This window comes from Scyliorhinus canicula, chromosome 11 (genome assembly GCF_902713615.1).
Source record: "Scyliorhinus canicula chromosome 11, sScyCan1.1, whole genome shotgun sequence".
Taxonomy (NCBI): domain Eukaryota; kingdom Metazoa; phylum Chordata; class Chondrichthyes; order Carcharhiniformes; family Scyliorhinidae; genus Scyliorhinus; species Scyliorhinus canicula.
In genome coordinates, this window is record NC_052156.1 from 84,929,439 (window position 1) to 84,946,088 (window position 16,650).

A 16,650-nucleotide genomic window follows, 5' to 3' on the forward strand; every position below is an offset into this window, starting at 1 on the left:
TTGCTCCCAATGCAGCCTCCTCTACATTGGAGAGACTGAACAGACTGGATGACTGCTTTGCGGAACACCTTTGCTCAGCCCGCCAGCATGATCTCAACCTTCCTGTTGCTTGCCATTTTAACTAAGCACCTTTTTCTCATAGCCACTTGTTCGTCCTTGGTCTGCTGCGTGCTCCAGTGAAGCCCATGCATGCTGGAGGAGCAGCACTCATCTTCCGGTTGAGCAGATTGCAGCCCTCAGGACTCGAAGTTGAGATGGAAACTTTAGACTGTGACAGTGCTCCTCCATCTTAAACTCCTTTTACAAAAAATTTCCCACACATTTATTGTCTCAATGCAATAACTCTCTTCTCTCACACCAGGCCATCAGATTTTCGTTCTTTACATTGCTACATCTTGTTACCATATCTCTCAGCTACAGTTTAATTTCTAACTTGTTTCTCCCATTAGCTCTGATAAGAACCAACAGACTTAAAACACTAACTCTGTTTTCTTCCTACAGATGCTGCCTGACCTGAGTTTTTCCAACATTCTTTATTGTTTCAGATTCCAGCATCCGCAGTATTTTGCTTATAACAACTGATTGGAAAAAGCTTTTTAAGGTTTCAAGAGAGAACTGTTGGTTAAAATGAAATGATGGTGAGCAGAACCGGCTGTATTTGCTGTTCCAATTTCTCATTGCAGAGGAACCTGTGCGGAAAACAGATGAAGTTGTGTCAGCTCCACCAAGACTCCCTAAACCTGAGGTCATCTGTGTGGATATCAGCAGTGGTAGCGAAGAGGGTGCAGTGGCAGAAGAGCGAGTCATAAAGGATGGTGAGGGTCAGGCTACAGAGATCATTGATGGATCCTGTCATATTTTCCCCTCTATAGTTTTCTCTTTCTCCTCCCATTTCTCCTATGTTTTGCGTCAGCCCCAAAAGGCTGCAAATTTGTACTGAGGTTCACGATTCCACAGATACTGATGAGTTTGATTGACAACTAACCTTCATGGGTAGAAGAAGAAGAACAGTACAGGGTAGTTAAACTTTTCCACTAGAGGGCCACATCCTGATATGGAAATGGTTTTGTGGGAGTGCTGACCATAAATGCTCACGAAATTAACAAGTGTAATACATTTTGATTCAAATAAACACCATCTTTGTGATGGTATAATTATCATAATAATGTATTACATGCAATAATGAAATTGAATGCATCCTCTTTTTCAAACCTTAATGTAAATAATGCTGTTGGTCACCCCTTTGACAATGGCATCAAAGTCCGGTGTCACTCTTTTCCTCCCTCTGTAGATGATGCCTGACTTGAGAACTTCCAGCATTTTCTGTTTTTATTTCTAATTTGGAGTTGAGACTCATTATATAGACCTTGTGACCAAATGTCAGATTGCGATGAACTGAATTTTTTTTGTTCTATCACAGGATTTGGGTGCCGCTGGCTTGGCCAGCATTTATTACCCATCCAAATTCCCCATAGGTGGTGGTGAGCTGGATCCACTCCTGCCATGTGATGTTGGTGCAGCCACAGTATTGTTAGGAAGGGAATTTCAAGCTTTTGACCTAGTTACAGTGAAGGAGTGCTGATAATAGTTCCAAGTCAGGATAGTGTGTGACTTAGAGGGGAATTTGAAGGTGGGGGTGTAACCATTCATTTTTGCCCCATCCTTCAAGGCTGTTTAGGCTGTGGGTTTGGCAGATGCTGTTGAAGGCGCCTTCGTTGCAATCTGATCGGCAGAAAAATCAACTTATTTCTCGGCGGGGAGTCCTTTGATTCCAGACATTTCAGATTGCATAAACGTATTGGCTGATGCGGAAAAGAAAGGAACATGAGATAGGAGCAGGAGTGGATGATACGGCTTGTTGAGCCTCACCACCTCAGTCATTCACAGCTGATCTTGGGCCTCAACTCCATTTTCTCACCTGATCCCCATATCCCTTAATTCTCCGATTTACCTGTCTTTGTCCCAGCTTTGAATGTATTCAACGTTGGAGCATCCACAGTCCAAAGATTCTCAAACCTTGGAGTGAAGTAATTTCTCCTCATCTCATTCCTAACTAATAAGCCCCTTGAGAGTGTACCCCTGTGTTTGAGATTCCCTGACCAGCGGAAACAATGTCTCACCATCCACGCAAATAAACCGCCTCAGAATTTTGTAGGTTTCATCTCTCATTCTTTTGCTGTAACTTTTACTGTGCTGTAGCCACTTAAATTGGCGCTGTCATTTACTTGAGGATCAAAAACCACTTTCACATTCTAAGGAATAAAGATCTGTTGAATAAGCTCACTTTTCTGCTGCTTCAATAATAGCAATTTCTGTTTTGTGTCAACACCCTTCTTATTTTTCATTACACCTTATTTTTCTATGTTTCCCAGAGGATGTGATTGAGCTGAGCTCAGGGGAAGAAAATTCACTGCACATCCTTGACAGTGAATCCAGCAACGAGGAAGAGGAGGTGAATGAGGAGACCAGTGATGCACACGTGAACGATGCCTTGAATCAGCCAGATGATCTGGGTCGCGTCCTGGTCAACATAAATCATCCGCCGAATGAGCAAGATATTTTCCTGGCACCCCAGCTGGCACGAGCCGTCAAATCACACCAGGTAATTGGAGCTCGCCGTTGTTTCACAGAAGGTACTGTGCATGGCTTTGTGCCAGAGGTGGTATTTCTTATTGTCTACCGCCAGCTAGTGAGACAGCTCCAGTTGCGTTGTAGGGTTGTGTAAGGTGAGGAATCTGTGCTCTTGAAAGTCTGTAACTGAATCTTTTGAGGATGTGATTTTCAACAAAATTGCTCCCTTTAAAGCTATGCTCACTTGGAATAAATCAGTAGACTGCCTCTAAAGTATACATATTTGAGAAATAGAAATACGTTATCCGCTTTTGAGGAGAGTGGATTCAGAATGCCGGCAGGGAACTGCCTGAATTGCAATGAAAGTTTGTATTCGAGCGGTCTCACCCTATTTGGTTGCTGTTGATTTGTGTTCTTGGGCTGTCGTGCTGTTAATCGCCTTTCTTCACAGGTCACCTTCACTTGAATGTTGAATCTGGGCCGATGTTAGCTGTTGTGGGGAGAGGATTTATTACTTGTTAATGTTAATATAGATCTTTTTCCACATAAAGAGCCATTAAACCATTTGAAACAAATGCAGTGGCTGCCTGGGAGTCGGTTAAGAACATTTATTTTATGCCCTTTTGTTGCCATTCTCTCAGCTGTATGGGCAGGAAAAAGCACCTTTCCAGATTTGCCTTTGTGTTTCACTCCTCTGGGGATAATCCCTGCTGCAGCAACATTGGGAAATGCTCAGAGCTGTCCCGGTGATAGTGCAGGAAGAGGTGTGGGAACACCAACATGCTTTTTGATTGATTAGTTTTTAAGAACAAACTCTACCTCCTGTGTACTTCACACTTTCTCTCACTGCCCTCTTGCTGTTCATCTCTTCTCATCCTTGTATTTATTTTTCTATGGCATTTTTGCAAGACAACATGGTATGCATACAAGCTTGTTGCTGGCCATTACTGGTAGACTTTATTGTTCAGTTCCAGTGTAATACTGTTCCGAAGTTTCTGGTGTTGGGGTTCAATGGTGTTTCAGTTGATTAATATCTCTGGTTTGTGTGCACAGGTCGGTGGAATTCGTTTCCTGTATGACAATCTGGTGGAGTCACAAGAAAGGTTTAAAAGCAGCAGTGGTTTTGGCTGTATCCTGGCACACAGCATGGGCCTTGGGAAGACCCTGCAGATTGTCTCCTTTGTGGATGTCCTCTTTCGATACACAGAAGCTCGCACTGTCCTTGCCATCGTACCGGTCAGTATTTGCTCATTGGTTCCATTACACACCGCAGTAAAAGACATGTATTTGGGAGGGAAGAGAGAGAGAAAAGAATTATCACAGGTTGTACCCAGCATGGGTGTCGATCTGTGGGACATGAAGGTTTGGGCTTTCTGTGTATATGCCAGTGAGAGGTAATGCAACAGTCTGACACTCCTCTCTTCAGGAATCTGGTTTTGTATCAGTGATGCTATTATTGCATTCTACATAGTTGTTACACAATGGTCTTATTGGTATTCCCCTGCCTTGGTTAAGAAACGGTACTGGAATGTAGTTAGCTATGAGTACTTGGAATGATGCAGTTTCCAAAAGGTTAAACATTCAGCAGGAGGAGAGGGAGATGTTGAGCAGAGTATCTTAGCCAGTAGTTATAGAGACATGAAATGATCAGATTTAGATCATAGATCATAGAATTTACAGCGCAGAAGGAGGCCATTCGGCCCATCGAGTCTGCACCGGCTCTTGGAAAGAGCACCCTACCCAAGGTCAACACCTCCACCCTATCCCCATAACCTAGTAACCCCACCCAACACTAAGGGCAATTTATCATGGCCAATCCACCTAACCTGCATATCTTTGGACTGTGGGAGGAAACCGGAGCACCCGGAGGAAACCCACACACACACGGGGAGGATGTGCAGACTCCGCACAGACAGTGACCCAAGCTGGAATCGAACCAGGGACCCTGGAGCTGTGAAGCCATTGTGCTATCCACAATGCTACCGTGCTGCCCACACGGCAGATTTAGTTGTTGATTGAGTCCTCCAGTTCAGATGTAGTGAGGGGGACCTGTGATTAGTACAACCTGGGAACTGAGGGTGGAGGGTTGTTTTTGTGCAGACATGACATTTGGCTCTTTTAATTTCAGGTGAACACTTTGCAGAACTGGCTGGCTGAGTTTAACATGTGGCTACCTGCCTCAGAAGCACTTCCTGCAGATTACAACTATGAGGAGATCCAGCCCAGGAGTTTCAAAGTTCACATCCTAAATGATGAACACAAGTATGTCCTCTTTTTAAAAAAAAGGAGTATCCAGGGCCAAATCTGGTCCATATAAAGGGAGAGGCTGCACAAACACCTTGAATTGCAGAACTCTGAGGAGTTCAGGGATACTTAGTTGGCAACTGAGTACCAAGCAAATTAAAATTGCGAGCACCATTGGTCCTAGCAATAAATAGACCCCTCTCTTGAGGTTACTTTTTTATAATTCATTTACGGGATGTGGTTAGGCCAACATTTATTGTCCATCCCTAGTTGCCCTTCAGAAGGTGGTGGTGAGCTGCCTTCTTAACCACTGCAGTCCCTGAGATGTAGGTATACCCACTGTGCTGTCAAAAGAGGGAGTTCCAGGATGTTGTCCCAGTCAGGGTGGTGAGTGATTTGGAGAGGAGCCTCCAGGTGGTGGGGGTCCCTTGGTATCTGCTGTCCTTGTCCTTTTTGATGGTCGTGGGTTTGGAAGGTGCTGTCTAAGGAACCATGGCAAGTTACTGCAGTGCATCTTGTAGATGGTACACACGGCTGCCTCTGTTCATCGGTTGTGGAAGGTTTCAATGTTTGTGGAAAGGGGAGCAATCAAACGGGGTTGCTTTGTCTTGAATGCTGTCGAGCTGCACTTATCCAGGTAAGTGGAGAATATTCAATTAAACTGACTTATATCTTGTAGATGGTGGACATAAGCATTTGGGGGGGGGGGGTTGTCAGGAAGTGAGTTACTCATGATAGGATTCCTGGCCTTTGACCTGCCTTGGTAGCCACCGTATTAATATGGCTAGTCCAGTTCAGTTACTGATCAATGTCAAGGGGTGGTGGTTAAGAGCCTCTCCTGTAGGTGATGGTCATTGCCTGGCACTTGTGTGGCACAAATGTAACTTGCCACTTGTCAGCCCAAGCCTGGATATTGTCCAGGTCTTGCTGTATTTAGACACGCAGACCTGAAATGTCCCCAGGGATCTTCCTGTTTAAGCAGATGTTTCATACTTTTACTTGAGAAGAGCTGCTAAAGGGTGCTGCATCATTAACATATATCTCAATGCTGTTGGGATCTTACCTTGCACATGAGAGCTTACTTAAGTCACCGCATTTCAAAATAATCATCATGAAGTGCTTTTGAGATATTTCTAAGACGGGCTACGATGTTACATTAATAGAAGTTTTTTTTTCTTTCCTGCTCAATGTCCAGTAACCTCTGGAGGACATGGCTGATCTTAATTGTATTCAGCTGTGATGAAACTCACAGTTGAATAGTCTACCAATGTACACTATGCTCCCACATAAATATCCACTGGGGAAAGACAGGGGAGTGGGGAAGGGACAATGCGTATGGACCCAGCATGAATTTCAGGAAAGGTGGAGAATAGGTGGAGAGCAGAATGAAGTCATGTGAATGTACCATCATTGAGATTTTTAAAAATGAATTCATGGGATGTGGGTGTCGCTGGCTAGGCCAGCATTTATTGCCTATCCCTAACCGCCCTTGAGAAGGTGGAGAGCTGCCTTCCTAAACCACTGCAGTCTCTGTGGTGTAGGTACATCCACCATGCTGTTAGGGAGGGAATTCCAGGATTTTGACCCAGCGACAGTGGGTTTTGACCCAGCGACAATCCAAACCAGGCTGGTGAGTGACTTGGAGGGAAACCTTCAGCCAGTGATGTTCCTGTGCGTCTGCTGCCCATGTCCTTCCAGATGGTAGAGTTTATAGGGTTGGAAGGTGCTGTGGAAGGAGCCATGATGAGTTCCTGCAGTGCATCTTGTAGATGGTACACACAGCTGCTACTGTGTGTCAGTGGTGGAAGGGAGTGAATGTTTGTGGCTGGGGTGCCAATCCAGCAGGCTGCTTTGTCCTGAATGGTATCGAGCTTCTTGAATGATGATTAAGCTGCATTCATCCAGGCAAGTGGAGAGTATTCCATCACACTTCTGACTTGTGCCTAGTAGATGGTGGACAGGCTTTGGGGAGTCAGGAGGCAAGTTACTCGCGGCAGGATTCCTAACCTCTGAACTGCTCTTGTCGCCACAGTATTTATATGGCTAGTCCAGTTTCAGTTTCTGGGCAATGGCAACCCCCAGTATGTTGATAGTGGGGATTCAAGGATGGTAATGCTGCTGCATGTCAAGGAATGATAGCTAGATCCTCCCTTATAGAAGATGGTCATTGCCTGGCATTTGTGCGACAATTTTTACTTGTCAACCCAAGCCTGGATATTTTCCAGGTCCTGCTGCATTTGGGCAGGGAGTGCTTCAGCATCTGAGGAGTTTCTAATGGTGCTGAACATTGTGCAACTATCAGCAAACATCCCTATTTTTGACCTTATGATGGAAGAAAAGGTCATGGATGAAGCAGCTGAAGAAGGTTGGGCCTAGGACAGTACCCTGAGGAACTCCTGTAGTAATGTCCTGGAACTGAGATGAATGGCCTTCAACAATCACTTTGTGCAGGTATGACTCCAACAAGTGGAGAGTTAACCCCTGATTCCCATTGACTCCAGTTTAGCTAGGGCTCCTTGATACCACATTTGGACAAATGTTGCCTTGATGTCGAGGGCAGTCACTTTCCCCCTCACCTCTATAATTCAGCTCTTTTTTCCATGATTGAACCAAGCCTGTAATGAAGTCAGGAGCTGAATAGAAAGGGAAAATGCTGGAAAATCTCCAAGTCTGGCAGTCTGGTAGGGAGAGAAAAGAGCTAACGTTTCAAGTCCGATGACTCTTTGTCAAAGCTAACAGACAGAGAAAGTGGGAAATATTTATACTGTGGAGTGAGAATGAAAGATGAGTCATAGCCACAGAAACCCAGGGAAACTGGGTGCTAATGGCCACAGATACCAAGGAGAAAGAGTGTTAATGGCTGTCTCCAGAGAGGACAAAGGATGTGAAAGGTCAAACAGCAAATTGCTGATCCCAATGTGGTCGTCTCTATATCGGAGAGACCAAACGCAGACTGGGTGATCGCTTTGCTGATCATCTTGGTCTGTGCGCATTCAGGACCCTGACCTTCCTGTTGCTTGCCATTTTAACAAAAGACCCTGCTCCCATGCCCACATGTCTGTTCTTGGCCTGCTGCAATGTTCCAGTGAAGTGTAACGCAAACTGGAGGAACAACATCTCATCTTCCGGTTAGGCATGCTACAGTCTTCCGGTCTGAACATCGAATTCAACAACTTCAGATGATCAGCCCCACCTCGACCTATTTGTTTTCATTTCATTTTAACTGTCTTTTACCATTTCTTTCTTAATATACATTTAATTTCCCCCCCACAATCTTATTCACCTTTCTCCTCTTTGCTTCCCCCTTCCCCTCCCCCCACACCTACAGTTCATCCTCTGATGTTAGTTTCCCTGCTGTTTGACCTTTCACATCCTTTGTCCTCTCTGGGGACTGCCATTTACACTCTTTCCCCTTGGTATCTGTGGCCATTAGCACCCAGTTTCCCTGGGCTTCTGTGGCTATGACTCATCTTTTCATTCTCACTCCACAGTATAAATATTTCCCACTTTGTCTGTTAGCTTTGACAAAGTCATCGGACTCGAAACGTTAGCTCTTTTCTCTCCCTACAGATGCTGCCAAACTTGCTGAGATTTTCCAGTATTTTCCCTTTCACTTCAGATTCCAGCATCCGCAGTAATTTGCTTTTATTCAGGAGCTGAATAGCCCTGGCGGAACCCAAACTGAACATCAGTGAGCAGGTTATTGCTAAGCAAGTGCTGCTTGATAGGATTGTAAATAATCCCTTCCATCACTTTACTGACGATTCATAGTAGACTGGCTGGGTTGGACTTTTCCTTTTAGTGTACAAGACATTCCTGGGCCATTTTTCACATTGCCGTATAGATGCCAGTGTTGTAGCTGTACTGGAAATACTTGCCTAGGGGGTACAGCAAATTCTGGAGCACAAATCTTCAGTTTTGCCGATATTGTCAGGGCCCATAGCTTTGCCGTATCTAGTGCCTTCAGTTATTTCGTGATAGTCATGTGGGTTGCATCGAATTGGCTGAAGACTGTCATCTTTGATGCTGGTGACCTGTGGATGAGGCCGAGATGAATCATTCATGTAATAAAGAAAATTCCGGGCGACCGCCATTGGATGAAAACAACGACTATTTACAGGCAGAAAGCTATTTCCAAGTGACCATTTTCCAAACATAACACAGCAAAAAAAAAACAACACCTACTATCCAAACTGTGACTGCGGGTTTTAATGGCCTGCTTTCCAGCTAGATCTGTGTGCGCTATTGGCCAAAACCTCGGACAGGGAAATCACGTGGTCTCCGAAGTTTGCTGCAGCACCCACTTGGCACTTCTGATTGAAGATTGTTGCAAATGCTTCAGCCGTAACTTTTGCACTGATGTGCTGAGCTCCCCCTTCAATGAGAATGGGGATATTTTGGAGCTGCCTCCTCCCGTGAGTTGTTTATTGTCCGCCACCACAACTTGATGTACAGGACTGCAGAGCTTAGATCTGATCTGTTGGTTGTGGAATTGCTTAGCTTTGTCTATCACTTGATGCTTGCACTGTTTAGCACACAAGTAATCCTGTGTTGTAGCTTCATTAGGTTGGCACTTCAGTTTTAGGTATACCTGGTGCTGCTCCTGGTATGTCCCCCTGCACTCTTCATTGAACCAGGGTTGATCCCCTTGCTTGGTGGTGATGATAGTGAGGGATATGCCAAGCCATGAGTTTACAGACTCTGGCTGACTACAATAAATAAAAAGTATACAAGTAATAAAAAGTAAGGTTAAGGGGGGGGGGGGGGGTTGTTGGGTTACGGGTATAGGGTGGATACGTGGGTTTGAGTCGGGTGATCATGGCTCGGCACAACATTGAGGGCCGAAGGGCCTGTTCTGTGCTGTACTGTTCTATGTTCTAATTCTGTTGTTGCTGATGATCCTCAAAGCCTCATTGTTGCCCAGTCTTGGGTTGTTGGGATCAATTTGAAATCTATCCCGTTAGACACAATGCGATAATAGAGGGTATCCTCAATGTGAAGACGGTATTTGTCTTCACAAAGACTGTAAGCTGGTCACTCCTGCCGATCCTGTAATGGACAGATACACCTGCGGCAGACAGGTTGATGAGAATGACTTAAAGTACGTTTTCCCTCTTGGTTCCCTCACCACCTGCTGCAGACCAGTCCAGCAGCTATGTCCATTAGGGCTCTGTCTGTGGTGGTGCTACGGAGCTACTCTTGGTGCCAGACATTAAAATCCCCCACCTAGAGTATATTATTTGACCGTGCCAATCTCAGTGCTTCCTCCAAGAGGTGTTCAACATTGAGGAGCACTGATTCATCAGCGGAGGGGGAGAGGTCTGTAATAATGAACTGGAGGTTTTCTTGCCCATGTTTGACCTAATGTCAGGCAACTTCATGCAGTCTAGAGTCGATATTGAGGAATTCCAGAGCAACTCCCTTTCAACTGTATATCACTGTGCTGCCACCTCTGCTGGGTCTGGTCTGCTGGTGGTACAGAATATACCCAGCTATGCTGGTGTCTGGGGCATAGACATTCTCACAGGCAATGTCAGGCTGTTGTTTGACTAGAATGTGAGGCAGTTCTTCCAATTTTGACACAAGCACCCATACTTTAGTGAGGAAGGCTTTGCATGGTGACGATGCTTTCATGGTCATCATTAGATTTATAATTAAAAAAAAAAAAAAAAATTGAATTCAAATTCCACCATCTGCTGCGGTGGTATTCAATCCCTGGTCCCCAAAGCACTATTCTGGATCTGTGGAATACTAGTGCAATTATAATACCACTATGTCACTACCTTCCCTTGTGGATGCACTAATCGAGCATTACCATCGTGGGTAATAACGTTAGAAGTATATCCCATGACATTTTGTTACTTTGTTAGAACTGGAGCCTGGCAGCCCTTTGCACTGATATGATACAGGATTCTCTAAAAATATATTTCTGGTGTATTGGGGCTATCTGATATTCCTTCTCTTTTTGTAGAACAACTGTGGCCCGTGCCAAGGTCATTAATGAATGGTCAACAGATGGTGGCATGCTGTTAATGGGGTATGAGATGTATCGCCTACTGTCATTGAAAAAGTCATTTGTTACTGGGAGGAGGAAGAAGACCAAAAAACCAGCCGGACCTGTGATTATAGACCTGGATGAGGAAGATCGGCAACAAGAACTGTTGAAAGGTATCAAGGAAATAAATTGCGTTTATAGCATCTCTCTCAACCTTAGTTGTCCCAAAACGCTCCACTGCTAGTGACTTACTTTCAGAGTACAGCCACTGGACAGGTTTGACCAATAATGCATACAGAACAAGATCCCACAAGCTGTCATGAGATAAACGACCTGTTGAGCTGTTTTGGCGGAACTGATTGAGAGACATTGTTGACCAGGACAGTCTGGAAATTCCCAACTGCTCTTTGAAACCTGCCATTGAATTATTTCTGTCCCGCTCAGCAGCTAGATGGGAATTAACATCTTACCCAGAATATGACGTCACTGACAATTTCTGTGATGAAGCGCTAGCTGCATTTTGTGCTCAATTTTGAGATGGTTCTTGAACCCTATAGTGTATGGAGGAGAAATGGAGTATGGACTCCTAAAATACCAGGCAACCCCATGATATTTTAGCCATATGGCACAGGAGGGGAGGACATTTGTCCCTCATCACTGTACCTGCTGCCTAATAGGGCAATCTAAGACTATTCTCACTGATTCATTGTATTCCCATTGGCAATAACTTCCTTTACTTCAAATTTTTATCCCGCTTTCCTTAAGACAATTAGTACCTTAATCTCTCCTTGCGGCAAAGCACTCTGTGTTGCCACAGTTCTCTGCACTTCACACTCTTCAGCCAAACTGAAGGTTCTGTAGCATGACAGGAAGTTGCAACAAAGACTGGCCAATCAGCCCATTGTGTGTGCTGGCACTGAAATCAAATTTCTATAGGTGGGAGAATTTGACTTGGCCAAGATCAGTCACTTAAATACGTTGTATACTTGATGGTTTACAGTGTTGTCTTTAATTCATGTTGCATTCTGTTCCTTTTCATTTGATTAGAACTTTAATTTGTTTTATAGGGATTGAGAAAGCATTGGCTAAGCCAGGCCCTGATGTAGTTATTTGTGACGAAGGCCACCGAATAAAGAATTGTCATGCTAGCACATCTCAGGCCTTGAAGAGCATCCGTTCGAGGCGGCGAGTAGTCCTGACTGGCTATCCACTACAGAATAATCTCATGGAGTACTGGTGTATGGTGGACTTTGTCCGGCCTGACTTCCTTGGTACCAGACAGGAGTTCAGCAACATGTTTGAGCGCCCCATCCTAAATGGACAGTGTATCGACTCCACACCACAGGATGTCCGCCTGATGCGGTACCGCAGTCACGTTTTACACAGCCTGCTGGAAGGATTTGTACAAAGGTGAGAACTTGGATGGAAGGCGTGTCAAAATTACAGTTGCACAGAGCTCTGGTTAGACCCCATCTGGAGCATTGTTCAGTTCTGGAAATTGCACTTTGGGAGAGATTTATCAGTTATGCAAGTGGTGCACAATAGATTAACCACAATGATCCCCGGGTTAAATTATTAGCAAATATTGATTAGCCTAGGCTTGTTATTCCTTGAATACAGAAATTTAAGGGTGACCTTATTAAAGTGTTTGAGATGATGAAAGGATTTGTTAGGCTAGAAAGTGAAGAAGTATTTCCGCCAGTGGGAGAGTCCAAAATCAGAGGGCATCATGTTGAAATCAGATTGAGGCTGTTCAGGGATGATGTTAGGAACCACCTTTTTATCCAAAAGATTGTAGAAATCTGAACTGTTGTCTCTCAAAAAGCTGTTGAGGTGAGGGGCCAATTGAAGATCTTAACTGAGATTCATGGACTTTTGTTAGGCAGGGCTATCGAGGGATTTGGAGCAGCAGTGTTTAATCTATTAATACGACACCGCCATCCATCTAGAGGGAGGCTTGATGGCCTAACACTGCTCGTTTGCAACCTGGTCAGATTTTTATTGAAGTTGTGTGCTGTAGGACTTGATGTATTCTGTAAGTTTTTTTTAATGCTTAAATCATTTTTCATTTTTTTCCTGGCTGTTAACCTTGGCCTGTCCCAACCAGGTAGACTGATTTAAGTTCTACTAATGGTAGCAATTAATTTTTGCTGCCAAAGGTGGGGGGGCAAAGGCTATGCTTTCATGACGATGACAGGTAATTTACAGAATGATTTATGACGGAGCTTTTGACTTTTGAGGCTGTCCAGTAAGAGTAATTGGGTTAGATGTGTGTGCATTTGCATTCTTTAGAACATAGAACATACAGTGCAGAAGGAGGCCATTCGGCCCATCGAGTCTCCATTGACCCACTTAAGCCCTCACTTCCACCCTATCCCTGTACCCCAATAACCCCTCCTAACCTTTTTGGTCACTAAGGGCAATTTATCACCTAACCTGCACGTCTTTGGACTGTGGGAGGAAACTGGAGCATCCAAAGGAAACCCACGCAGACACTGGGAGAACATGCAGACTCCACACAGTGACCCAGCGGGGAATCGAACCTGGGACCCTGAAGCTGTGAAGCCAGTGCCATCCACTTGTTCTACCATGCTGCCATTCAAGTGTGACTGTACTGCATACAAGCACAGCCTTCATTCTTTGTACCCTGTAATTGTAAAAGCTCTTTAGAGCACATGCAGTAATCTGTTTAAATAACTTTACGAAAGAACAATGCATTCAAACCACTTGTCGCATGCATTTAAATAAGTCCGTGCCAATACGCTGCAGGAGTCCTGTTGAGATTGGTGTAACATATAACTTTGTGCGAGGGAGGGATGTTCATGCCTCTGCCTTGTAGGAAGAGAGGTGTTTGGGCCTCTGAATGGTAGGAAGGGGTGGGGAGGGGGGGGGGGGGTGTGTGTGTGTGTGTGTCAGGGCCTGTGTGCTGGGAGGAAGAGGGTTTCGGGACCTGTGGTAGGAATTGGATGGCCAGCCCTTTGTGTGGTAGGAAGAGGGGTGTCGGGGCCTGTGCGTTGTAGGAAGGAGGGTGCCGGGACCTGCGCGTTGTAGGAAGAGAGGTGTCAGGACCTGTGCTTGGCAGTAAGACGGGTGTTGGGGCATATGCATGGTAGGAAGAGGGGTGCCTGAGCCGTTTCATTGTAGGAAGAGGGGTGTCTGAGCCGTTTCATTGTAGGAAGAGGGGTGTCGCAGCCTGTGCGTTGTAGGAAGAGGGGTGTCGGATCCTTTACGCTGTAGGAAGAGGGGGCTATCCAGACCTATGCATGGTAGGAAGAGGGGGTGTCTGGATCTGTGCGTAATAGGAAAAAGGGGTGTCTGGGTCTGTGCGTGGCATGAAGAGAGGGTGTCTGGGGTAGGAAGAGGTTTGTATGGGCCTCTGAGTGGTAGGAAGGGGGAGTGCCTGGGCCTGTGCGTGGTAGGAAGAGGGGGTGTCCAGATCTGTACGTGGCAGATAGGAAGAAGGGGTGTCCGGATCTGTACGTGGTAGGAAGAGAGCATGCCTGGGCCTGTGTCTGGTAGGAAGAGGACTGTCCGGACCCGTCTGCGGTGAGAATGAGGTGACCAAATTTATTTCTTTGGCCATTGTTCCAAGTTAAGGTAAGCTTATTTCAACCTTATCTCGACCTTCAAGTTATTTTGAAGTCTCTCATATTTCTCAAAGAGCAATGAACAATACAGCACAGGAACAGGCCCTTCGGCCCTCCAAGCCTGTACCAGACATGATACCACCCGTGGCCAAAACCCTTAGCGCTTCCTGGTGCTGTATCCATCTATGCCCATCCTATCCATGTATTTGTCGAGATGCCTTTTGAACGACGTTACTGTATCTGCAGCAAACCTCCGTTTAGGTGCTTGGGCTTTTTGTTTTGGTTTGCTGAGGTCTGGAATTATCCTGGTCACTTCTCCCTGAGCCTCTTCTCAGGCACCTTTGTACTTTTTTGATTTTGGGTGACCAAAACTACGTGTTGTATTCCTGAACTGGCCAAAGTTTGACTTTCGATGTCAATATAACTTGTGCTAAGCAGCACGGTGGCGCTGTGGGTTAGCCCTGTTGCCTCACGGCGCCGAGGTCCCAGGTTCAATCCCGGCTCTGGGTCACTGTCCGTGTGGAGTTTGCACATTCTCGCCGTGTTTGCGTGGGTTTCACCCCCACAACCCAAAGATGTGCAAGGTAGGTGGATTGAACACGCTAAAATTGCCCCGTAATTGGAAAAAAATGAATTGGGTACTCTAAATTTAAAAAAAACCATAACTTTTGCTGACCTGTGTTTCGGTAACTTCCAGCTGACCCCCAATATGCACTTTGTCCTTGCCAGAGTTTCCTTACACTGACTGAATGTGCTCTCAGTATTATCATTGACCGTGTATGAATCCTCGTCTCTTTCTCCTCTTGTTACGGCTTTATTTTAGATACTTCACTTTCATGTTCTTCAGTGTTTTTCTGGAATTTTATCTCGCGAATGGTCTTCCCTCAGCTGATGAATCAGTGCTCCTCCATATTGAACACCCCTTGGAGGAAGCACTGAGGGTGGCAAAGGCTCAGGATCTACTCTGGATGGGGGACTTCAATGTCCATCGCCAAGAGTGGCTCGGCAGTACCACTACAGACCGAGCTGGCCGGGTCCTAAAGGACACAGCTGCTAGAATGGAACTATGATGGGTGATGAGGAAACCAAAAAGAGAGAAAAATATATTTTATCTCATCATCATTAACCTGCCTGCCACAGATGGATCTGTCCGTGACAATATCGGTAGGAGGACAACCACACAGTCCTTGTAGAGACAAAGTTCCACCTTCTCATTGAGGATACCTTCCACCGTGTTGTGGGGCACACTGTGCTAAATGGGATAGGCTTTGAACAGATCTTGCAGCTCAAGACTGGGCACCCATTGGGCAGCACGGTGCAGTGGTTAACACTGCTGCTTCACGGTGCAGAGGTCCCAGGTTCAATCCTGGCCCTGGGTCATTGTCCATGTGGAGTTTGCACATTCATAGAGCTTAGAACTTAGTGCAGAAGGAGGTCATTCGGCCCATCGAATCTGCACCGACCCACTTAAGCCCTGACATCTATCCTATCCCCTGAAGTCAATAATACCTCCTAATCTTTTTAGACACTAAGGGCAATTCAACATGGCCAATCCACCTAACCTGCACATCTTTGGGCTGTGGGGGGAAACAGGAGCACCACGCAGACATGGGGAGTACATGCAGACTCCACACAAAGTGACCCAGCAGGGAATCGAACCTGGATCTGTGAAGCCACAGTGCTAACCACTATGCTAGCGTGCTGCCCACAATTCTCCCTGCGTCTGTGTGGGTCTCACCCCCACAACCCAAAAGATGTGCAGGATAGGTGGATTGACCATGCTAAATTGCCTCTTAATTGGATAAAAAAAATAATTGGATACTCTAAATTTATGAAAAGAAAGACTGGCATCCATGAGGTGCTGCAGAGCAGCAGCAGAATTGTACCCAACCACATTCTGTAATAATAATCTTTATTACTGTCATAAGTAGGCTTACTGCAGTGAAGTTACTGTGAAAATCCCCTAGTCACCACAGCACGGCGCCTGTTCGCATACATGGAGGAAGAATTCAGAATGTCCAATTCACCTAACAAGCACATCGTTCGGGACTGGTGGGAGGAAACCGGAGTACTTGGAAGAAACCCACACAGGAAGAATGTGCAGACTCCGCACAGTCAGTGACCCGAGCTAGGAATTGAACCCGGACACTGTGAAGCAACAGTGCTAATGGGTCGCCCAGCCTGTAACCCTATGGCCCGGCAAATCTTCCACTCTACTATTATCACCAAGCCAGGGTATCAGCCCTGGTTCAA

General features: G+C 45.6%; 1 protein-coding gene across 2 annotated transcripts in view; it reads left to right on the forward strand.

The window, feature by feature from the left end:
• The window catches only part of rad54l2 (RAD54 like 2), a 170,865-nt gene that overhangs the window by 114,594 nt on the left and 39,621 nt on the right, over positions 1-16,650 (forward strand). For both annotated transcript variants that reach the window (XM_038810813.1, XM_038810812.1), the window contains 6 exons: positions 684-815; positions 2,373-2,602; positions 3,625-3,807; positions 4,700-4,833; positions 10,787-10,983; positions 11,878-12,220. In XM_038810813.1, coding sequence (XP_038666741.1) covers positions 684-815; positions 2,373-2,602; positions 3,625-3,807; positions 4,700-4,833; positions 10,787-10,983; positions 11,878-12,220 — 1,219 coding nt within the window. The remainder of the gene's footprint in view (positions 1-683; positions 816-2,372; positions 2,603-3,624; positions 3,808-4,699; positions 4,834-10,786; positions 10,984-11,877; positions 12,221-16,650) is intronic.